This window comes from Pleurodeles waltl, chromosome 1_1 (assembly GCF_031143425.1).
Source record: "Pleurodeles waltl isolate 20211129_DDA chromosome 1_1, aPleWal1.hap1.20221129, whole genome shotgun sequence".
NCBI classification, from domain to species: Eukaryota; Metazoa; Chordata; class Amphibia; order Caudata; family Salamandridae; genus Pleurodeles; species Pleurodeles waltl.
Window position 1 is genome coordinate 969428293 of NC_090436.1, and position 25949 is coordinate 969454241.

Below are 25949 nucleotides of genomic sequence, written 5' to 3' on the forward strand. Positions count from 1 at the left end.
CCGTGGTCTTTTTGAATTAGGGCTTTTTATTATTCTGGCTATGACTATGTTCTAATTTCTTAAAGGCACATTATAATATTGAATGTAATAATGAGTTGACTTTTGATTCCAACAATCGCTTTACTTTCTGTAATGATTAATTTGACATTTCAATAAATCTATAAGCTGAGAAATGGAAGAAACCTCTTTGTAATTTCCTTAATGGTTTTGACTGATTATTTGCAGTTGCGGCTCACGGCGCTGCGAAGGGGTGAGGAAGTGTGTGCAGAAGTGGGGGGCAGATACACATTAAATTATTTTTAAAACAATTAAAAACGTACTTTTCTCGCTTTGTCGCCGTGCTGCCGCCGCTCCGTCTTCCTGGTCACAGGAGGCACAAGAGGCATAGGGTCCCAGTCTGCCCTGCGGCCAATTCCGACGCTGCTCAGAGCAGCATTAGGATTGGCTGGGAGCACCCAGCCAGGGAGCTCCAAGGCAGACTGGGAGCCTGTGCCTGCTCTCGCCAGCCCAGCAACACAGTGCTAGGCTGGAGAGAGCCTACTGCTTATGTATGCCCGAGATGGCTGGCCAAACATGCATTCGCACTGAGGAGAGTACACAGTGCATTCCCCTCATCCTCGACATCCCCAATGCCCCACCCCTTTAACAAATGAAACAATAATAAACATGGTTTATTATCATTTCGTTTGTTAAAGGATTTGCAGCAGCTGCTGCTGGAGTGGGATGATGCTCTTCCGCCCTAACGAAGGAGCCACAGCTGATTATTTGAGCTCAAAATGCTCCCATTCCCACATGCTCATCCTCCTTAATGTTAATTGAGTTGGAGCTTTAACAAAAACAAGCAATATTGAGGGGAAGCCTTCATCATAGAATGTCAGTGAACACAAAATGAAAAACACATAGAAACAAATCCACTCAGCAGCATCAGCGAAATTAAATGTTACCTTATGTTATGCCAACTAACTATTTGATCACAAACCATACACACTAGAATGAAAGCCTGACAGTCAGGACTCCATCTCTTCTACATAAATAATAAATTAGTTATAGTACATCTTGAAGGCAAAGGAATGGATGTGGTAGTGCATTCAAGTATGACGATTCGCACAGGGAAAGCTTGGACACAGTCACTGACATTTTTTAGCTGGACTGAGCATGTAGGACTTAGTTTCCTTTTATGGATAGGAAGGTGGGTGGTGAACTGAATGATACACCATGAATCCTTCGACTTTCTCACATTAGCTAGCTCTGAAAGTTTGTAATAACTGGGGACTCATAATCCGGAGACTGAAAGGTCTGCAGGCACTTGAATGGTCCAGCAAGTAGAGAGAGAGACACAGAAAGGCACTTTTAGCATGGTCCAATGTTGAAAGAACCAATGCCATATCTTATCGGGCTCTCTCAGAAAGACTGGGAAAAGGGAATGTTTTCTTGAGACACAGAAACTAACTTTGACGCATTTATGAGCATGTAGAAGGCGCAGAGTATGCCGAGCCTATTAGGACGATTCCTCACGTTTGCTATAGAGGTAGAACTTATGCCTAAGGCTGGTGGCTTGATATAGAAAAACACCAAAACATTTTTGCGACTCACCCCAACAAACTTCAAAAGCTGCCAATAGGGGAAAGTGAGGCAACATGGCACTAGACAGCCGTCCAGTGTATAGACATTGCTGCCAAACATGGCCTGGAGCATGCCATGACACTGTACTAATAGCATGGAGAAGTGGCAGCAGCACTAGTGCCCAACATTTTTCTCATTCGTAGCAGGTTGTAGAGGTAGAAGAGAGGTGAAGAAAAAGTCAAGTTTATTTTTTATACATCCTCTCTTCCTTCAATAAGGGTCCTTGGAATACCTGAGCTCTAAGGAGTTGACTCAGACAGGCCCAACCATAATGATTTTATTTAGCAGGGCCACCAACAATTATCCACTATCCCTCTGGGCAACATTCCACATCTCTGTTCTGTAACGAGTTATGATTCAAGCTTTGATTACTTGAATATCTGTGGGCCTGATTCACAAGGGTAAACTTACACTTGTGTGTATGTTTATGGTCGTTTGCAACTCACAAAGGTATTTTTCTAGTAGTATCTTGATGACTGAGAAGTCTCCACAGAAAAAAAAGGTAGAAGAGTCCTATCTTTTTATGTTCAGAAACTCTGCAGTGATAAACATACTACTAGTAAATTACACAAACGTGTAAGCCTACTGTAAGAATGACCAGCAGGGTAAGACACTCGAGGAGGTTGAATGAAAGCAGGTTTATTCTGAAATAGGTCGTATAACAAGTCCTACACCAACCACGTCCTTATCTCTTCATGCCATCTCTCTCTCTCTGTCTCAACGGCCTCTTCACTCACGCCTCCCACATTCCATTTACCAACATTCCACATTCTCCCTATTCTTACGCTCGTTCTGACTTTCACATTCTTATGCTCGTGCCAGAGGAACCCACATAGAGGATACCACACCATCTTCCTCATATCAACTCGAAAATAAATAAATAAATAAATACATAAACAGCGTATTAACGGAACTACACATTAACAACACCTAAATATTAATAACACTTGAGCAATAAGTACATTATGTTACATGCAATCCGACACAACCCGCCTGAAGTTAACATCACAAAATCCATGAAGAAAGTGCAAAGCTCAATGTTCACGTTACATAGTCTTTGAACCATAACGGTGTTGATGCATTTCTCTTCGGTCGAGTCTCAGTTGGATCTCGTATGCTAGGAACACTTAAAGCATTTCGAGCCTCTCGAGCAGTAACATCTGTGTGCCCTACAACAGGCCTCAAACATTTGGCCACTCTATTCAAGTTCCAAATCCTGTGATCTTCTGTTTTCACAGCATTCTTGAACAATTTTATGACTTTAAAAGGACCTTTAAATTTAGATGATTTCCCTTCCTTTCTAGGGGACTTTATTTTAACATAATCACCTTCACACAACACTGTCCTCTTTACAGCTTTACGCTGGTCATACCACAACTTTCTTTTTGCTTTCACCTCTCTCTCTCTCTCTCTCCAACCTTCAATGTTACCCACCTGATCACTGACTTCCTTTCTTTTCTCCGTTACCCAACTAGGTTCCATCTCACTGTAAGGTGCCCTACCCTTAAACAATTGAAAAGGAGTGACCCCTGTGGTGGAGTGTGGCGTTAAACGATATTCTCGAACTTTTTTCTTCACATCACCCTCCCACTCAACACCATTAACTAGCGCTAATTGCATGCATTGCTTCAACACCTTAATAAAGCGTTCAACAACTCCATTGGACTCAGGGTGATAAAGAGCTGTTCTCTTATGTACTACATTTCTTTCTTTCAAGAAGGACTCCGTTGCTTCAGAAACAAACTGCACTCCATTGTCAGTTAACAAAGTACAGGGGAAACCCTCTCTTTCAAATAGATCATCTAAAAAATTAATGATGTCCTTTGATTCAACAGAATTCACGAATCTGACTTCTGGCCAACGTGAAAACATATCAATGCAGACTAATATATATCGGTCAGTAGAATTCAGTCTTATTGGACCTAAAATGTCCAAAGCTATATCAACCCAGGGACCGGAGGACTCTTCACGCATGACCATGGGTTGAATCCTACACTTCAATACTTTATCCGAACACCCACACTCTTGACAATTCCTCACTACCCTTTCTACCATCATGTCCATGGCAGGCCACCAGTAGGCATTCCTTAATCTCTCCTTTGTTTTGGATATGCCCATGTGACTAGAGTGAGCACAATTTACAAGTTCCATTCTCAAGTTAGTTGGGGGAACCAACTTACTGCCTCTCATTATAAGCCCTTTCACCACAGATAATTCATTTTTAACCTGCCAGTAACCTGACAATTCTTCATCTACTTTTTCTTTGACACCCCAACCATTAATGACCTTATCCAGCACTAGCTGCAACGTGGTATCTTTAGACAATTCATCCATCCATGTTGATTCTGAAATCACTCCCTCTGTAACTAAACAAACTTTTATCTCCTCATCAGCCACTATGTCTGCAAAACACCCTCCTTCGAAAATCTCATCTTCTTTTCCTGTGTTTATACAAAGTCTTGAAAGACAATCCGCCTGAATATTTAATGTGCCAGGCATGTAGGAGATCACAAAAATTAATTCTTGCAGTGCCACTACCCACTTTCTGATCCTATGAGAAATCAACTCTATTCCTTTTTTAGTAAATACCTCTATGAGAGGCTTATGGTCCGTCACTATCTGAAATTTATGTCCCCACAAAAATTTCCTCAGTTTCCTCACTGCCCAAAAGACACTAAGCGCCTCTTTTTCAACCACAGAATAGTTGAATTCTGCTTCCTTCAAACATCTGGACACAAAAAGAATCGTTCTCACTTGACCTTGTTTTCTTTGCAATAAAACCGCACCAAGCCCTTTTGAGCTAGCGTCAGTCATCAGAATGATATCATCACGTGCATCAAAACTTCCTAAATCTGCTGCTTTATCTAGGCTGGCTTTGATGTCTTGATACTCTCTTTCACATGCCTGATCCCACTTAAATTCCGCTCTTTTCTTTAATAACTGTCTCATGTTATAAGTTCTTTCTGCAAAGCATGGGACAAATTTATTATAAAACTCCGCCATCCCTAAAAACTTCATAAGTTCTTCCTTATTTTGTGGACTTGGTAAATTTTTGATAGTATTGACTAAACTTGTCTTGGGACGAATTCCCCTTGCCGAAATTTCATGACCCAAGTATTCAATGTTGGGAATGTTTATCTTGCACTTCTCAGCCTTGAGTGTCAGACCATTGTTGCGTAGCTTCTCTAAGACTATTCTCATTCTCGTATTGTGTTCCACTAGATTGGTCCCTGTGACAAGTAGGTCATCCTGATATACTTTCACCCCTTCCATGCCTCCCAAAATTCTTTCCATGACCCTCTGAAAGACTGATGCCGCTGAAATTAACCCAAAAGGCATTCTTAGGAATTTAAAGGTACCAAATGGTGTGATAAAAGTGGTCAGTTCCTGAGAAGACCTATGCAAATTAATCTGATGGTAAGCAGAGGTCAAATCTAGGGTAGAGAAGTGCTTTGCTCCACAAAGTGAACACAACAACTCAGTAATATTTGGGAGTGGATAGTGATCTATTATGACATTCTTGTTTAGATCTCTAAGATCAACACAGAGCCTAGCGTCACCATTGGCTTTCCTTGCCATCACCACTGGTGCCACCCATTCTGAAGCTTCCACCTCCTGAATAATTCCACTCGCAATGAGTTTGTCTATCTCAGCTTTCATTTTCTCTCTTACCAATAAGGGAACATTCCTTACTTTCGCTGGCCTCGGCTGTGCTCCTGGTTTAAGTCTGATTCTATGTATATAGTTCTTAAGACAACCTAAATTCTTGCTAAATACATCTGGAAACTCTTCCACCCAACCACATAGGTCTTCCGACACAGATTGAACCATATGATTTTCCTTAAGTCTTACTGGGGGATCTTCATTTGGATCAAGCAAAATTCGAAGATCACGTTGATGAAACCAACTAATTAAAGAGTCTCCTTTTTCAGAAATGTATATCTTTGCAGGAATTAGGCGTTCTTTGAATTCTATACTTCCCCAAAAGTAACCCAACAGTTTTATTGGCTCACCAACATATCCCTTGGGTATCACGTCTGGTTTGAATAGCTCAACCGACCCTTTTAAATTCTGATCATAAAATGTTTTTGGTACTAATGTGATTTTTGCCCCAGAGTCAAAGAGAATTTTCAGAGATTTACCGTTAACCAAGATTGACTCTACGGGACCACCAGAAGACCCACCACCCATCTGCAAAACCTAGACCACATTCACCGCTTCCTTAACATCTGTGTCACTATCACACCACACTTCTCTTATTTTTTTTTCATTATTCTTCATCCTGCAACACTTTGCCAAATGTCCAACCCTACCGCAACTTCTGCAGAGCATTTTTAGGGCAGGACAATCTTTGTTATTGGCCATATGGCCGATATTCCCACACCTAAAACACTTCCCAGTAAAAGTTTTCTTCGTCAATGTCATTGCTGAATCTCGAGCACCTTTATTGTCAGTATTATTGCATCGTATCACTTTCACAGAAGCTCCTTCTTCTCTTGTTGTGTCCGACACAATGGAGTCTTTACGAAGGACCTCAACACATTTCTTGGAGTGTTCACAGGTTCTGGCCAATACTAGGACTTCATCTAGGGATGGATTATCTTTCTGCCACATGCTCTCTTTTGCTTTTTCCAAGGAGCACCCTAGCATGAATTGATCCCTTAAACGTTCTTCATAAGTACCTCCAAACGCACAAGTGGAAGCAAGTCTTCTGAGTTCTGTTATATACTGTTCCATTGTCTCCCCTTGACGTGGCATCCTCTTCCCAAACTGGTACCTTTCTAGAACAGTACTCACTTTTGGTAAAAAATGTAAGTCCAGTTTTTTCAACGAAATCTCAAACTCATTGAGACCATTTGAATCTCCATCAGTGAGCTCCGGAAGATGTTCAAAGACTTCTTGGCCCTCAGTCCCTAAACAATGCATTAACAGTGATGTCTTCGTTTCCGCACTCAGAGAAGTACCACACACCCTAGCATAATTATTAAAAACCTTTTTCCACTTCTGCCATGGAATTGGTGGATCCCCTGGAGAGGTTAAAAAAAACGGTGCAGCGGGTACGTTCTGCATGACTTTGGATTAGAAATCAAGTAGTGTGTCAAAATTCAACGTCTGGTGACTCCTCGAGTGCTGCAGCACAAGCGCAGACGTATTGCTCTGAAGAAGCAGCCCACTAAGAAGAACAAGGAAAAGGCATCTGAGTATGCCAAACTTCTGGCTAAGAGGATGAAGGAAGCCAAGGAGAAACGCCAGGAACAGATTGCGAAGAGACGCCGGTTGTCTTCACTGAAAGCTTCCACCTCCTAGCTCCGAAAGGTGCTCAAAGACACAGCATTCCCAAATATTTTATTTTCAAAATCTTAGTGAAAAACGTGTGGAATCAAACAATGTTACAACATTTTCCTGGAAAAAACAGTTGCTGGAACTGAATCCATTAAATTTCGTGCTTCTGCTAAGATGCGACGGCCCAGCGTGTCCTAGTTACTGTTGCTAAGTGCGAGGTTCGTGCTTACAACACGAAGGCTCAACGCGTGATGGTTACCGTTGCTATGCGCGAGACGTGTGCTTCCTGAAAGACGCGTTGCTTAGCGTCGCCTGGGCCGCGCATGAAAACTCTCGCGCCGTAACAACTTACGGGCGGAGAGCGAAAATTATATACAGGTACAAGCGTAAAGTACCTTTGGTGACTGAAGTCTCACGGATCGTGTTGTCAGGACTGCCGAGACCTGTTCTTCACCGTTAGGAATTTGCCTCTCTTCATTTTCTCGGTGGATCCTCTTCGCCAAAATGTAAGAATGACCAGCAGGGTAAGACACTCGAGGAGGTTGAATGAAAGCAGGTTTATTCTGAAATAGGTCGTATAACAAGTCCTACACCAACCACGTCCTTATCTCTTCATGCCATCTCTCTCTCTCCGTCTCAACGGCCTCTTCACTCACGCCTCCCACATTCCATTTACCAACATTCCACATTCTCCCTATTCTTACGCTCGTTCTGACTTTCACATTCTTATGCTCTTGCCAGAGGAACCCACATAGAGGATACCACACCTACCTTTGTGAATGAGGCCCACAATCTTCATTCACATTTGTGGTATCTGACACACAGTGGAAAACTTTCCTGCTGCTGGCTGAGAATCACCACATTTTTATATTTTTCTTTAGGACCTGATCATTTACTCAGTGCTACTGTCTCAGCCTCTTTTCAATTTTCTTTTGCTACTTTAGATAGTGCTAAAAAAAACTGTGAGTATTTCCCATACCATGCCACCCTGATAACACAGTTAGTACAACAGCTTTAAGAAGTAACTTCACAGGTGTATACAAGGTGAGAACTGCTAAGCAAACCTTTTGTGAATTCCCACAAATGTACTCCCTGCACATGACACACATGCTTTCTGATACCTAACCATGACCTCCCATATTGTAACTACACTTTACTATTAATAAAATACACTTCATGATTTTTAAACCAGGATGGGTTAGTACCCTATTATTCAGTGCCAAAGTACTCCTCAACAAGGGCCTGTATAAATATGATTACATCATCATCATACTGATGTATCTCCATTTCTTTCCTTCACCACTGGGCAGCCTGCATCAGTTTCTAAAAACATCTGCATGATCTACAAATCTATCACAAAGGGCACCCCACCTAGTTTGTTAGTAAGTTAACCTCCTATGCTGGCTCTCGTTACACCAGCAGCCATGACACCATTAGAATCGATGCATAGAGAAAAAAGAACAAGACAGTAGGCCTTCTCCAAATATGCACCAAGGATTGGTAATTATATCCTACTATCCATGAGATTGGTCCATCCTTCCTCCAAGTTATAAAAGATTTGAAGAAACACCTCTTATGTACTATGTACCAAGCACCCCCTCAGTCATTGACTGTGTCCTTGTCTTTGACCCTGTACAACACTCCACTGCCTTGTTGCCCATGTTCATGCTACACAAATGTCACATAAGTGCACCTAAGTCAAAGTCACATACTCAAAAACACTTGCGAATCAGACCCCAAAAGCACATTAGTATGCTGCAGTGATATTTGGCCTACCTCATTGACGGAGCCAGAGTTCAGTTGGATCTGGAAGAGACTCATCAAACCTCTCTTGATATTTTTGATGATGCTGGGTTCATCTGGATATAAATAAAGGCTTTTCACCTGTAAAAATTAAATAATCACCTTTAGATTTCAGCACTCTGATGGGAAATTGTGGCACAAAGCATTGCACATTATTCTTCTAGAAATTCTTACCATAGAAATCATGTGTGCTGGGGAATACCTACAGTTTGCCAGACAGTTCAGCTGACCAAGAAAAGTTCTAAAAGGGAAGGAAAGCGGTGGGTGTGCTTATCAAAATATTTCCAAAAAAATGAAATCCCACTTTGTGTCCTGTTCAAACACTGAAAAGAGCTCATCAGATTCCGTAATATACTTCGAGCACAATTATTGTTTGTGCTGCTGCTTCACAAAGAGTGATAGTCTACCTCACTGATGAGCAGCAAACTTGCATCCACCCAGAGGGCAGTGCAGAGCAAACAGCACATCTTTCATAGAGCAGGCGAATCCGTACTTACACTACAGTGCCCTCATGGTGCAGAAAGTGGGGCGCACAGGGCCCAGGGCATTGTATGTACTGCAGACAATGGATCACCATTATTTAGAGAGCACACTGGTCCATTTTGTGCAGTGGCACACATCTAAACTGGGTGAAGCCAACCCCTGGTCCTCTTCACTAAGTGAAGAGAGCTCCCTCCGAAGGCGGGTGCAGTGAGTGACATTGTGGGATGTAAGGGCAGTCTTTCAAAACATGTTAGACCTTTAAAAGACATCAACTGAAAATCTCTGACCAATTTAGTCCCAATCTTTGACTGGCTGTCCCTGATTATGTCATAGGTAGGAGTGTAACATGCTTAGAGGAAATTATTCTATTAGAGAAAGACCTACAGTATCATGTATATGTGTCCAAGTGAACCCAGGTATTTCATAAAATTTTAAAAGGAACATTCATACCACAACATAGATGTCATGCTTCATCATGGGGCTGCCTCCTTTGCCAAAAATGATTATGGTGATGGATGAGCTCCCTGAGTACAGGAATTACTTTATGTAGGGGTGGTGCAGGATCCAGAATTACAGCCTAAACATCTCAAATCCTCTTCCAAAGGGTAATACTTTATTACTGGAGGGCTCAGTAGATGGTTAAAATGAGTTAAACATCTCCAGTATCATGTAGATTAACATATTTCAACTGTTATATGGCCCCAACAGTGACAACCAGCTTTTATAAGAACCAGAATTTCTTATGCATTGAGTCCTTGAGATGAGCACTGCCAATACTTAGACAAATTGATGCCCCATGGAGGAACACCCAATGGGGCCCTTGTGGTAAAAAAGTCATTAAATGATTTCCCCTGCCTGATCATTATTGTGCAGTGCGTGTCCTCTAAGTGTTCAGGCCTACCTGTGTGACATAGCTAGAGTTTAGTAGAGTGCTCCCTGTCTCGAACAATGCAAGTGATGCTCCTGTTTAGGAAAAAACACTTCCCTGACACTGGGGCTTCCTCAATGTCTTCTGTATTCCCCCTTCAACCTCATGCTCATTCTTCACTGAGGTACACTATAGCTGACAGACTTCCTCTAGGTCTCAGAGGGCAATGTGATAATCTTCCTTCTTGGACTGTTCTTTCAACTTAAGTCCCATTTACTTGCACATGATCCTCAGCTCTGCCATATCAAGGCTCTTTCTGGTTGCCAGAATCACATCCATGTTCCTAAAATCTTTGGTTGCGAAAAATGAGGGCAAGAATGAATTCATTAAAAAATCAAGAATGACCCTATTGAGACCAAAAGCCAATTAAAAATTCTAAGAGTCAATTTCTGCTGTCAATTTAAAAAGGACTTTTTATTTAGAACTTAACTATCTTTGTCGTACTGCAAAACACAAGTCCTGTATCCTAATGGGCAACACCAATGTAAGAAATTGGATTAATATTTGAGGTGGGTGACTACCCACTTCAAGGAATACTCACATCCTTTTTCAGGGTGAATAAAGGCACCAAATCAACCTTAGCTCAGCCCCTGGTAGCTATGTCACAAAGTAAAAAGGCATAACTAGGGACAATGTGTAAAGTATTTATGCAGCACCAAGAATGTAACAAAGTCAAAATACAAAGCAATAAAAAAATCCTAACTGAATTAGCAAAATACAGTAAAATATAATAAAATGGCGAAAATCGCATGAGGAGTCCAGAGATATGTTTTTTTTTATTTTTAAGAAGAAATAGCACTAAGGGGCATGTTTATACTTTTTGGTGCAAAAGTGCGCTAACGCAGTTTTGCATCAAAAAGTTTTGGACCGGCTTGCACCATTCTTGAGCGCCAGCCAGGCACCATATTTATGGAATGGTACAAGCTGGCACAAAGGGTAAGATAGTGTAAAAAAAAATGACATTAGCCAGGTGGGGGTGGTGGTATGGGAGAAGGGGGTTTTGCACCAAAAATTTACATTATGCAGGTTAGATTTAAAAACAGTGACTTTAACCAGCCGAGAGTCATTTCCGGATGCAAAACCATCCATACCACATGACTCCTGTCTTAGAAAAGACAGAAGTCATGCCCACCACCCCAATGGCCAGCACAGGGGACCAGGGTCCCCTGGGCATGGCCATTGCACCCAGTGCCATGTAGGGGAGCCTATTTCAGGGCCTCAATTGGCATTCTTTAAAAAAAAACACTTACCTGTACCTACCTATACTTACCTGGGATGGGGTATCCCATCCTCCGCTGTCCCTCTGGTGTGGTTTGGGGTGTTCCTGGGGCCTGGGGAGGGAACCTGTGGGTTTATTCCACGGTGTTCTACCATGGAAATAGGCCCACAGGTCCCCTAATGCCTGCCCTGACCCAGGCGTTAAATAATGGTGCAAAGTAAGTTTGCACCATTATTTGAACCCACCTCCCCGTGCGTGATTTTAGCAGGGATAAATATGGAGCTAAAGCCATAGAGTCATTTTTTGCACGGGGATGCCTACTTTGCATCTCATTGATGCAAGGTAGGTTTCCACGTCCAAAAAATGACTTTAACTCCATAAATCTGGCGCTAGATGGGCCTATCCCCAAACTATAAATATGGAGTTAGTTTTGCACCAAATTTGCATTAAAAAAATAACACAAATTCGGCGCAAAACAAGTATAAATATGTCCCTTAAAATCACAATGTGCCTATGATAGTCAAAGGTCATGGTTGAACAAGACCTATCTGCAATTTGATGTTGACCACAACTTCTAAAGCCCCCTTGTGCTTAGGGGAGTCATTTAGAGACTTGCAGGGTGCCAGTAGATCCCAACAGCAGATCCAGTGCAGGTCCAGTTGTCATTGGTCAGCTGGGTACTTCCAGGAAAAGGACGCTTGTAGCTTGTTGTATCCCTATAGCTTGAAAAGGAGGTCAGGAGGATGACCCATAGATGGAGTCCACGTCTTTGCCCTGAATGCAAGAAGGAGCAGGTAACGTCCTTCAGAGTTCCTTCCTGGTCACAGACAGCAAGTTCAGTCCTCATTTAATCTTTTGCATGTACAGGATGAAATCTGAATTGGGTACATGGTTTGCCACATTTGTAAGGTACTAACACCTTCCTGAAGGGGGAGAAGAGGAAAAGAGAGGGGAGTGAGCTGTCGCAGAATGCACCCTCCCGATCATAACTTTAAAAACAACAAAGCAATCATGACTAGACAGTATGAATTCTGTGAGAAAATTACCCTACTGGATGGAGACTTAGAAGCTGGTGTACTTATGTCCAAAAGGACCAAGGGGTTTCACAAATTTGTAAGGTGAGTCCTCACACACCATCCTAGGTGTCACGATCCATCATGGAGCAATCTCATTGTCAGAAATTATTATGGTGACAAATGGGCTCCCTCATTACAGGGAGTATTTTGTATGGGGTAGTGCAGGATCCAGAGTTACAGCCAGGCAGGCCCAGGATACTGTTTTAGAAGTGTGAGTGCTCCTTTACCTTCTCTTCAAGTTGCAGATAATCTGCCAGTCAAGTGGAAAACATGGTTAAGAGCTATTACCAAATATTTAAGTGTCATTTGGGGTAATAGATATTTCCCAGAAACGAAATGGTGTCAGCTGTGAGTAGGCACCTGGACACCTAACCTGTCACTGGCCTGTGGCTTCCAGTTCCTGACTGATGCAGTGACACAGCAGCTGCCTGGGTTTTTTCCCCCATGGTTTTCCCGACCAGGTTTTCCCACTCACCATTCTTTCTGCCAACAGAAGCCCTGCACACTCCATCACCTACTTAATGCAGGCCTCAGTGCAACCACCTCAGTAGGCACCTGGACACCTAGCCTGCTACTTGCCATAGTCTTCCAGTTCCATGTTGTTCCAGACTGATCCAGTGACACCACAGCTGCCTGAGTTTTCCCACTGGGGTTTTCTTGACCGGGTTTCCACACTCACTGTTCTTCCAGCCAACAGAAGCCCCTCCCATTTCAGGACCTACTTAATGCAGGCTGCAGCGTGACCGCGCTCAGTGTGCATGCCAAAGACAAGCCCGTCCGTGATCATCCATGCCTGGACTGTGCCCAGCCCCATAACTCCTGGCACTCCCTCCCATGCAGATACATCACCCTGAGCTCTACACCCTCCACCCTGGAAGCCGCAACAAACACTGCCATCACAGTGAACCATGCTCCACGTTAGGACCTTTCACCTGCACCCACTGCCCCTTAACCCGCCACAGCACACTCATCAGCCCAAAGGCTAGTCCCACCCGAACACACCACAGACACCACCTGAACATAAACACCAACTTGCATGTGCCCTTCTCAACACACGGTCACTTTGCGAGCATTCCACCGAATTATAGGATTTAATCTCCACCCTTGCACCCAACATCATCTTCCTCACGAGACCTGGTTCAACCCCTACATTCACCCCAGACATTGCCACAGCGATCAATGATAAATATAAAATCACTGACCAGGACTGCACCAACAAGCAGGGAGAAGGAACAGCCATCAAGCACACAGAAACCATACAGTGCATAACCATCACTGACAACATCAACACCCCAATGGAGCATCTCAATTTCAAGCTCCACACGGATGACAAAACAACAAACAAAGGCACCCTTGCATACCGACCCAAGGCCTGCACTCCAGCTTCTGCAACACCATCGCAGACACCTTTGCACCTCTAGGTTTAGCCTCCAAAGACTATACCTTGCTTGGTGACAAAAATGTCCACATGAACTACCCCAAGAACAAACAACACTGCACACCTCTTCAACCGTATGAGAAGGCTCTGATTGACCCAGATCGTCCACGACCACACACACACAGCAGGACACACACTGGACCCTATTTTCACATCCAGAAACCGCGTCAAATACAGCCATGTCACAGACCTCACATGGACTGATCACTCCATTGTCTACTTCACCATCTCTAGCCTCTGCACCTCCACCCCCAAAGTAACCAGCACCCCCCACTGGATGTTGTGCAAAATCTCACAAACCAGCTGAGCAGACATCCTCCAACCCTGCTACCACCACATACCTTGACCAGGGAGTGAAAAACATCAACAGCTGCATCACCATTTGTGGGAAACAGCATTGTCCCCATGAAAAGCAACAGCCAGAGAAAATCCTCCAATAAGGCCAGCTGGAACACCCAAGAACTCAGAACAGAGTAATGAGAAAGCAAAGGACCGGACAGGAGATGGTGTGCCAGCAAGGATCCTCCGACAGAGCAGCCTTCAAGACCTCCCTCAACCTCTACCACTACCTGAGGACAACATGGGAGACAACTCTTGCCACACGCATCGACACCAGTGCAAACAACACCAGGGAACTTTTCAACATCGTTAAGGAATTCTCCAACCCTGGTGACAGCGAAAACAACATCACTCCCTCACAGGAGCTGTACGACAACCTCTCCTACTTCTTCCACAACAAGATTGCAACCATCTACAGAAACGCAGAACCCCAACCCACACCTACACACCTACGTACTTTCTCGACAGATGCATCACCAACATAACCGACATGAACCACACACTGACCACCTGGATCATCCTCTCCACCCAGGACATCACCTCCACCATGAAATCCATAGATTTTGGAGCTCCCACAGACCTATGCCCAGACCACATCTTCAACCTTGCAAACCAAAGGATCGGCCAGTAACTCACCACCCTGCTCAACACCCAACTCATCCTCTCACTCATCGATGACCCCTCCTCCACGAGAACCAACTTCCACTGATGCATGACAAGCATTGCTGACTGGATGAAGAACACTTTCCTGCAGCTGAACACAGACAAGTCGGAAGTACTGATCCTTGGCAACAGCCTCAACAGATGGAAACACTCCTGGTAGCCATCAGACCTAGGACCCGCACCCACTCCCTCCGACCATGCCAGAAACCTAAGAATCATCATTGACAACAAGCTCACTATGAAATCACAGATCAACACCATCTCCTCCGCCTTTTTTCTCACTTTACACATGCTAAGTAAGATCTGCAAGTGGCTTCCACTACACAAAGATGCACCGTGACACTGTCCTTCATCACCAGCCGACTGGACTACAACAACGCTCGCTACGTAGGAATCGACATATACCTCCTTAAGAGACTTCAGACCATACAGATTGCTGCAGCCAGACTCATCCTCAGCCTTCCCTGATGAACCCATATCACATCCCACCTCAGGCAACTCCACTTGCTCCCCGTACAGAAGAGATGCCAATTCATGCTGCTGACCTATGCACACAAGGCTCTACACCCCCAAGGACCTGCATCAATTACCCACCACCTGAACTTCCACTAACCATTGAGAAGACTACTCTCTGCATCCCTTTCACTTCCCCATACTTCCCACTTCTACCAAAGCAGAAGTGGAGGATACTCTTTCTCTCACATCAGAGCAAAAACTTGGAACAGCTCCCCATGCACCTCCGGAGCATCAACTCACTTCCAGAATTCCAATTAGCCCTCAAGACCTGGCTGTTCGAATTAGCCTTTAGAACATGTAGGCGCCCTGATACCCTATCGGGTTAGTAGCTGCACTTTATAAGACCTAATTGGTTGATTAGAAAATAATCTGGGTTTTGAAGGACAGGCAATTTATGAACATTTGGCACCTTATCAACTGCGAGAAGAGGAAGAGATGTTCGATGAGTTCAGGAAGCAGTCAGGAGGTTAAAAAAGCAATTTGATGGCCAAGCAAGTTTTGTTGCAGTCAGACATAGGTTTTTACTAGGGAACAGAACCAGAATGAAGCCATTGTTTTATGTGTGGCCGCTTTATATATATATTAGCTGCTGACTGTGAATTTGAAAATTTTAAGGCACTGGTTATCAGAGATCAGTGTGTTGTTACTTGTAAGGCCAAAAGAGTACATGAAAAATTGTTCACAATTTACATAACGAAAAGTATAGACATTTCTCAAAAAGGTTCAAACTAATTAGTGAAGAAGGAAGTAGTAGGATTGAGTTTTGTTAAAGACAGAGGAAATAGAAACAGATTAGATAGAATGCCCAAGACAGCAGGGGTAAAGAAATATTTTGGCAAAGTGGATGCCAAAAGTAGTTTCTTGAAACTTTTAGCTGTGTGTTCCCTACTCATTCAGTAAATGGATGCCCATGTTCAGCTAAGAATGCCACATGTGGGAATTATAGGAAGTTAGGACATTTCACTGAAGCATGTCAGTGAAACAAGGGGAAAGCAAATAACATAAGAAAACAAGATGAATTTGAAAAAGTATAAGATAGTCAAGGTAAAGCAAAATACCAGATTTTGATTTTGGTGGGCAGGTTACACCATCACAACAGTGACAGATATCCCTCCTGCCAAAATCTAGATTCCATATGAGCTAACAGGATTTAGATTCTGGTGGAAGGGATTCTGTCACTGTTGTGACAGCATAACCCGTCCACAGAAATCTAAATCAGGCCCTTTATTATTTTTTATAAAAAGGGACAATGAGTAATATATTGATCCATATACAATCATATGTGTTGATGGTAGAATTTTGAGGCTGTTGATAGATTCAGGGGCTAGAATGACAATGATAACTGAAGAGCTGTTCATGGAACTATTAGCTAAGATGGCATTAGAACCACTTTATATGTGCTTAATGTCATATGAAGAAATGAAGATTGATCTTGTGGGAGTTTTCTGAATGTGCATTGAAGTTCAAATAAAAGAGCATTTATGAAAAGGTATACACACTTAGGAAGGGGCAGAATATTTTGGGGTGTTATCAGCAAAGGTCGTCTGGCATGACTTTGCGACCAGGAAGTTTACGTCTCTTTGGTATCTCAGGAGCAGATCTGACAATGAATCATTTTGTTATGACTTTTATATCTGTAGTCTGTGAGAAGGTAGGAAAAGTCAAATGGTTCAAACACAAGATACACATCAAGGCAGGAGCAAGATGGATAAAACACAAAATGAACTGATGTTCTCAAAAGAAAGAGTGAAGACAAAGACATTGAGCCAATGAAATCATCCTTATGGTTATTGCTGTACATCACGGGTTGAAAAATAATTGACATTTGAGAATTTGCATTGACCGAAAGAAGTTCGAACAAAGAGATCTGGATTGACTATCACCCTATTCCATGCCTTGTTGATATTATGACTATGTTTGAAGGTGCCATGTTTTTTATTAAAATTACCCTGGCGTCTGCCTATCATCAAGTAGAACTTAATTCATATTCAAGGCATTTAACATCATTTATTTTCCCAGTTAGTACTTTCTAATTTAAGAAAATATGTTCATTTTGCCATATGTGCCTCCATTTTTCAAAGGGCAATGGACAATGTTTTGCAAGGACTGAAGGATGTGGTTAAGTGTCAGAATGACATTTTGGTATAGCCAATGACATCTAAAAACATGACAAAAAAATCAAGTGGTGCTTTTGAGACTGGGGCATGCTGGGATAGTTGGGAATTTTGGAAAATATGAGTTTGCTAAGACTTCACTGGAGTATCCAGAACATGTGATTTCCTAAAAAGGAGTAGAACCATGGCCAGAAAGTTTAATCAAAATGTTGCTTCTAAAACTGAGAACTGGAGAATGCAGAACAAGAAAAACAAGATGTTTGAATGGAATAAAAATGTGAAAAATAATTTAGTGACTTGAGGCAAGGAATTGTTTAAGGAAAAGTACTATCCCTATTTTATTCAACAAAAGAATGTGTAATTACCGTTGATGCCAGTAATTGTGGTCAGGGAGCAATGATCCCCGCCAGAGGGTGAGTATGAAAGGATTGTAGGGTTTGCATCAAAACGCTATATCAAAAAAAAACATTTTTTTCTCTCATTGAAAAAGAGCTGTTAGCATGTTGTTGAGCTGTGGGAAGATTACATTTTTTTGAGTGGGGTACACATGTATTTTATGACATACCACAAGCCATTAGTTAAAGTTCAGGGAAGAGATGTTACTAAACTCATACTCCAATGTTTACTTATGTTTAATTGCTGCAGTGGATGTCAGCAGTAAGAGAGGTTTAATTGAGAAGGAGCGGTTTGAGTATGTTATGGAGGAATGGCCCCAGAAAGGTTGCTTTTGGGAGTTTTCACCCTTTAGGGTTGTTGAAAAATTATCCCTCAAAATGGAAACAATGTTGATGCAGGGGGTACACATTTCTTCCTACCAGAACAATGAGAAACAAAGTTACTGAGGCTGGATACGAGGGTCATCTTGGAAAAACCTTTACCAGTAGGAAGGTATATTCGATGTTTTGGTGCCCAAGCATGGACGCTGAGATAAGCGAGGCACTTAGGAGTTGGGTGGTTTGTCTGAGTATTGATGAGCATTTTAAGACTGTTTTTTCACCACTTCAATTGATGAAATTGCCTGAAGGTCCATGGTAAAAGTTAGCTGTTGACTTTGCTGGTCCTTTCAGTGTGTTATCTAGTAGGATTATGTTGGACCTGGCCCTTTTTGTAGGGTCATCCTCAAACCTTTTGCTTCCTTCTTCCTAATTTTTCTGACCTGTTTTTGTTGGCTTTAGGACTCTGGGCACTTTACCACTAAGCAGTGCTAAGGTTCATATGCTCTCTGTGTAAATTGTATTGATGATTGGATTATCCATGACTGGCATATTTGATTTAGTAGTAAGTCCCAAATACAGTGCACTAGAGGTGCCCAGGGCCTGTAAATCAAATGCTACTAGTGGGCCTCCCGCACTGATTGCACCATCCACATAAGTAGCCCTGTGAACATGTCTCAGATCTGCCACCGCAGTGTCTGTGTGTGCAGTTTTAAACTGCCAATTCGACCTGGGAAGTGTACCCACTTACAAGGTCCAAACCTTCCATTTTTATACATGTAAGGCACCCCTAGGGTAGGCCCTAGGTAGACCCTTGGGCAGGGTGCTGTGTATGTTAAAGATGGGACATGTACTGATGTGTTTAACATTTCCTAACAGTGAAATACTGCCAAGTTCGGTTTCCACTGTTGCACGGCCTATCTTTCTCATAGGTTAACATGGGGGCTGCCCTTTAAGTGCAATTTCCCTTTGAGAGCAATATGGAGTTTGGGGTCTCTGAACTCACAATTTAAAAATACATCTTTTAGTAAAGTTGTTTTTTAGATTGCTATTTTGAAAATGCCACTTTTAGAAAGTGGGTATTTTCTTGCTTAAACCAATCTGTGATTCTGCCTGTTTGTGTTTGTGTGTTTGTGGGTCAGACTGACAGTTGGGCTGTTTGTGAATCTCCACTTGACACTGACACAAAGGGATCTAGGGTGTAGCCTGCACATCCTGATGGGCTATCTGGGCTAGAGTGGAAGGAGGAGTGGTCACTTACATCTGAAAGGGCTGTGCTTGCCGTCACACAATGTTGTCTCAAACACCCCTGGGATGTATCTGGGGACAGGCCTGGGCAAGACAGGATCTTGTGAACAAGAGAGACTTTCCTTTGAAGTAAGCCTACTTCAAAGGTAGAAAGGGGAATAAGTAGTGGACCCAAAACCCAAGAATTTTAGAAGCTTTCTGGATCAAGAGGAACCTCTGCCAAGGAGAAGAGCTGAAGAGCTTGAGGAGGAGTACTGCCCCTTTGCTGTGTTGCTTTGCTGGGTTGGCCTGCAGTTGCTGCTTCTGCCTTAAAAGAGAAAGTTCTCCAAGGGCTTAGAGTAGAGGTTGCCTCCTGTTGGAAGTCTCAGGGATATCAAAGACTTCAGTTTCATCTGCCTATCCCACTGGGAAGTGTGTGTTTTGTTCTGTTCAAGAAGAAAAACCACCCTGACACCACCAACGACGCCGCTGGCCTGCATCGTAATCTGCAGATGCTGCACGGAGCCACACTGCCACGCTTCACCCCAAAACCCCGGTCTCACAGATGCTGCCATCTGATGCCATCACTGCTTGACTCATGACCTGTGGGCCCCACTCTCCGGCATCGCCTTGCTCACACAGCAGCCTGGGCATCCTCGACGCTGCCGCCGCTCCTGCTAACATCGGCTCCGCTGTCTGCACCATGGCCTTTGGACACCGCTCTTGAGGTACACGTCCCGTACCACAGCCACCGGTCCACTGACGCCAGCACCATCAATTCCTGTGTCGTCACCAGGCATCCCTGTCTGCACCGCGACCCATGGATGCTGCACAGAGTCCATCCCGTGCTGCACCACTGACTTGGGCCTACTGACGACAGCACTTCAGCAACGACAACGCTGCCTGCACCGTGACCTGGTGACATCGCACCGCTCCCCCGCTGCACACCGCAGCCCTGGTCTCACCGATGCTGTTGGATGCCGTCACCAAGTCGCTGCCTGCACCATGACCTGTGGGCATGGCACATCGCATCATCCTGCTTTGCTCCGTAGGCCCGACGCCATCCATTCCAGCGCTCCTGACTTCATCAGCCCAGAGTTTGATCTGCAACACATGTGACTTCAAGGGCCCGACGACCCCCACACCGACCTCCGGAATCGACGCCTGTAATGCCGCACACCTGATCTCACTGCGAGAATCACGATGCCCTGCATTTCCAAGGTACTGTTTGCGGGTCTTCCCGACACCGTAGCTGGCCCGCAACTCCATGGCTGGCCTGAACTGTTGGATTTGTTGCTCACGATGCCGTGATAGCCCCAGGTGGAGCTATTGACTTCAAGGAACTACACTTTTAAATAATTCTTGCAACATTCATATCTTTATTACTGTTTGTTGGATTTTTCTCGTTTTGGTCTTGTTTTAGATAGATAAATATTGACTATTTTTCTAAAACTGGTGTGGTGTCCTTTTGTAGTGTTTTCACTGTGCTACGGTGTGTTATGTGAAAATGCTTTACTCATTGCTTCTGATATAAGCCTGACTGCTCATGCCAAGCTACCAAGAGGGTAAGCAGGGGTTATCCGAGCTGGTATCTCCCTTATCCTGACTAGAGTGAGGGTCCCTACTTGGACAGGGTGCAAACTGACTGCCAACTAGAGAGCCCATTTCTAACAGTATAGGTATGCTAGTGTATTAGATAATTATTAAAGTAAATGGTGGGAAGCTGAGTTTGTGGAGAAACTTAGGGCCTTATTTATACTTTTTGGTGCAAAACTGCACTAAGGCAGTTTTGCCCCAAAAAGTTTTGCACCGGCTTGCACCATTTTTTAGCACCAGCTGGGCACCATATTTATGGAATGGTGCAAGCCGGTGCAAAGGGTAGGCTAGCTTAAAAAAAAAATTACATTAGGCAGTTTTGAGTCAAAATAAATGATTCTGAGCAGATTAGCATCATTTTTTGACGCTAAGGGGCGTATTTATACTCTGTTTGCAATGAATTAGCGTCATTTTTTTTTTACTCTAATTCAGTGCAAAACTAACTCCATATTTATACTTTGGTGCTAGACCCGTCTAGCACCAAATTTATGGAGTTAAAGTCATTTTTTGGAAGTGGAAACCTACCTTGCCTTAATGAGATGCAAGGTAGGCGTTCCCGTGCAAAAAAATGACTCTATGGCCTTAACACCATATTTATACTCCCATGTAAAAATGGTGCAAAGGAGGGAGGAAGGGTCAAAAAATGGGGCAAAGCTTGCTTTGCCCCATTTTTTAAGACCTGGGTCAGGGCAGGTCTTAGAGGACCTGTGGCCCTATTTCCATGGTGGAACACCATGGAATAAGCCCAGAGGTGCCCTCCCTAGGCCCTAGGGGCACCCCCACCCACACTAGAGGGACTGCGAGGATGGGGGACCCCATCCCAGGTAAGTACAGGTAAGTGCATTTTATTTTTGAAAGTGCCATAGGGGGCCCTGAAATGGGCCCCCATATATGGCACCGGGTGCAATGGCCATGCCCAGGGGACCCCTGTCCTCTGTGCTGGCCACTGGGGTGGTGGGCATGACTCCTGCCTTTCCTAAGGCAGGAGTCATGTGGCATGGTAGGTTTAGCACCATAAAATGACGCTAATCTGGTTAGAGTCATTTATTTTTACTCTAACCTGCCTAAAGCCATTTTTTGGTGCTAAACCCTCTTCTTCTATACTGCCAGCCCCACCCGACTAAAGTCATTTTTTTAAACTCTAGCCTACCCTTTGCACCGGCTTGCACCATTCCATAAATATGGTGCCCGGCTGGTGCACAGAAATGGTGCAAGCCGGTGCTCAACTTTTTGGTGCAAAACTGAGTTAGTGCAGTTTTGCAGCAAAAAGTATAAATAAGGGCCAATATTTTGTAAGTTTGCGCCACTTTTGTGTCATAAAATGACGTTAATGCAGTGCAAAAAAAGTTTAAATAAGGGCCTTGGTGCTAGATGGGTCTAGCACCAAAGTATAAATATGGAGTTAGTTTTGCACCGAATTAGAGTTAAAAAAAATGACACTAATTCGGTGCAAACAGAGTATAAATACGCCGCAGAGTATAAATATGCCCCTAAATATGGTGTTAAGGCCATAGAGTCATTTTTTGCACGGGAACGCCTACCTTGAATCTCATTAAGGCAAAGTAGGACTCCACTTTCAAAAAATGACTTTAACTCCATAAATTTGGTGCTAGAGGGGTCTAGCACCAAAGTATAAATATGGAGTTAGTTTTGCACCGAATTAGAGTTAAAAAAAATGACACTAATTTGGTGCAAACAGAGTATAAATATGCCCCTTAACATGAAAGAAGTCTTCAAGTGTTTTAGAAGGCTTTATTGGGGGAAGGTTTCCTGGGGAGTTGATGTCAAACATCAGAGTTCGGGTTGTGTCTAAGGAGCTGTCTTATTTTCTAGATCAATGTAGTATTGGACATAGGAAGACTGAACTATATCACCCGCAGGCTACTGCTTTTGTGGAAAAGATGAACCACATTTTAGTTTAATGTGAACAGCTGGCAGTTGAGAACAAGGCTGTATCGTATAAATCCCAATGGCTTTAATGTAAAAAGTATTTTTAAAGTTATGAGAGGGCAGATGACTGCTTTCAAAATGTATCCTGCATGATCAAAAAAATGGGGTGCTGCATCAGAACATGAAGATGTCATTGAAAATTTCAGCAGGCTGAGTTGAGAGTCGAGAAATATTAGGCTAGGAGCAAGAATATGACAGAAAACATGCTATGAAAGACTGTGAAGGAACGACTGTGGTAGGAGATTGGATGTTGATCCTTGCAAGTACTCAAGGGAAATTCTAAATTCAGGAGTCCCGTGAGAGTGATAATTATAAAAGGGAATGCTGTTGGGGTGAGTGGTCACGAATGGTAGAGTATGAGTAGGGTTGTTAAAGTATGTTTTGAGCCGCATTGTGATCTGACTGATGGAGAGTTTGAGGTTACGCAGAAGAGACAATGGGGGTCATTCTGACCCTGGTGGTAGACTACCGCCAGGCCAACGACCGCGGATGCACCGCCAACAGGCTGGCGGTGCATCCATGGGCATTCTGACCGCGGCGGTACAGCCGCGGTCAGAAACGGGAAACCGGCGGTGTCCCGCCGGTTTCCCGCCGCCCTAGGGAATCCTCCATGGCGGCGCTGCAGGCAGCGCCCCCATGGGGATTCCGACCCCCTTACCGCCAGCCTGGTTCTGGCGGTTTTGACCGCCAGCGCCAGAACCTGGCTGGCGGTAACGGGTGTCGTGGGGCCCCCTAACAGGGCCCCACCAAGATTTTCAGTGTCTGCCAAGCAGACACTGAAAATCGCGACGGGTGCAACTGCACCCGTCGCACCCCTTCCACTCCGCCGGCTCCATTCGGAGCCGGCATCCTCATGGAAGGGGGTTACCCGCTGGGCTGGTGGGCGGCCTTCTGGCGGTCGCCCACCAGCCCAGCGGGAAACTCAGAATTACCGCTGCGGTCTTTTGACCGCGCAGCGGTATTCTGACGGCGGTACTTTGGCGGGCGGCTGAGGCTCCAGGAAATATCAAGAAACATAGAGGTTCTGTGATGATTAATTGTTGTTTTTGTAGTGCTCCATGTCTAGTTGAATTTGAAGATTGCATTTGTTTGTGGGCTAATTCTTTTGTATAGGATGTATTTATCTTTACTTGTTTTTCTCCAATTATACTACAATGTTTTTAAGACTCTCAAAGGGGGAGATGTTGTAGAAACATGTCTTTATGTGAGGTAAGCTGTTCTTCATGGATTGTCAATGGAATTTTGCTGTATGATCAGCATCCAGGGTCTGTGTCTGTTGGTTCCTGGCACTGAGAGGGACTTTGGTGAAAACCCGACCTCCAGTCTCTAAGTTGATACAAAGCCCCATCATTTAGATTCTCTACTCAGTATCCAGTGCAGAAGTATTTCATCATCCTTCACTGAATTAGGGAACTAGGGGCCAGATGTAGCAAAGGATTTGCGCGTCGCAAACGGCGAATATCGCCGTTTGTGAGGCGCAAATGCATCTTTGCCATGCAGAAATGCATATTGCGAGTCGGGACCAACTCGCAATATGCATTTCAGAATCGCAAATAGGAAGGGGTGTTCCCTTCCTATTTGCGATTCGGAGTGGCATGCAATACCATTTGCGACCGCATATGCGGTCGCAAATGGTATCGCAGTTACCATCCACTTCAAGTGGATGGTAACCCACTCGCAAATTGGAAGGGGTCCCCATGGGACCCCTTCCTCTTTGCGAATGGACCCAAAACAATTTTTTCAGGGCAGGTAGTGGTCCAAGGGACCACTACCTGCCCTGAAAAAGTACTGAAACTAAAGGTTTCGTTTTTTTTTTAAAGTGCAGCTCGTTTTTCTTTAAGGAAAACGGGCTACACTTAAAAAAAAAAACTGCTTTATTGATAAAGCAGTCACGAACATGGAGGTCTGCTGACGACAGCAGGCCTCCATGTTTGCGAGTGCCTAGACTCGCTATGGGGCCGCAATTTGCGACCCACCTCATGAATATTAATGAGGTGGGTCATTGCGACCCCATAGCGAGTCGCAGACGGTGTCTGAGACACCGTTCTGCATTGGAAATTGCGACTTGCAAGTCACAATTTCCAACTTTGCTACATCTGGCCCTAGGTTGCCTGTCAGGGAGTTCCGGGGACCGATAATTCATGTGGGGGAAGGGGCTTCCATCCATACAGGGTATAGCTATTATGCCACTGAAGAGTCTATTTTCTGCTTCTCATTACCTGGACCCTTTGTTCTCTTTGAACTTTTTCATGGGCTCTCAGTCTTGATAGGAGTTATAATTGAATACTTCTATTCTCTGCACCCAGTCCACTGCCACTACAGTGCCCACCATCTCCAGTTATGAGGAAACCTCAACTTTTTGTGTCAGCCACTCACTGATACATTTCAACTTTGAAGGGTGCAGACTTCCCCAGGTTGCCTCCTACCCTGCAGCCTAAGTTCTTTTGCTATGACCTTCGGCAATCAACTGTAACTGCCTACACCAAAGTCTGCTAGTCAGCAAGAGCATAAAACTTAGAGCAATTTTCCAGAGTACACTTTAGGGAAGTAACAGCCGGGGGAAATCACCCCAAAAAGTATTTTACCAATATGCCAATATGTGGCACTAGAGTGCAAACATGTGCGTACATTGTACCATGTGTGTCTAAATTGTCTTTAATGAGCACAACGTTCTTATGTGTATACATTAGCCAAACTGCTTTCATTTCCTGCAGTAGTGTCATTCATGCTATGTATTGTGCTAGATGCTAACGTGCAGTATGAACATTCAGTTTTCCAGGACTGTGCCCAGAGCTGCTGTCAATTCACTAATTCACATTCAAGCCTGATCCTATCTAACCTAGGGTGAGCATCACTAGTTAACTAAACTGCAGCAGAGGCACTTGGCTAAACTCCTACAGCACAAGGTAGATTCATCACACCAGCGGTGGGTAAGCCAAATAGTGTGGGGACGGTGGTGTCTCTTGTAGTCTACCAGG

At 43.9% G+C, this 25949-nt stretch overlaps 1 protein-coding gene across 1 annotated transcript in view; it reads right to left on the bottom strand.

Annotated features, from left to right (window-relative positions):
- The window catches only part of MTTP (microsomal triglyceride transfer protein), a 249013-nt gene that overhangs the window by 123236 nt on the left and 99828 nt on the right, over positions 1-25949 (bottom strand). Inside the window, exon 4 of the mRNA XM_069230236.1 lies at positions 8683-8790. Within this exon, the coding sequence (XP_069086337.1) occupies positions 8683-8790 (108 nt within the window). The remainder of the gene's footprint in view (positions 1-8682; positions 8791-25949) is intronic.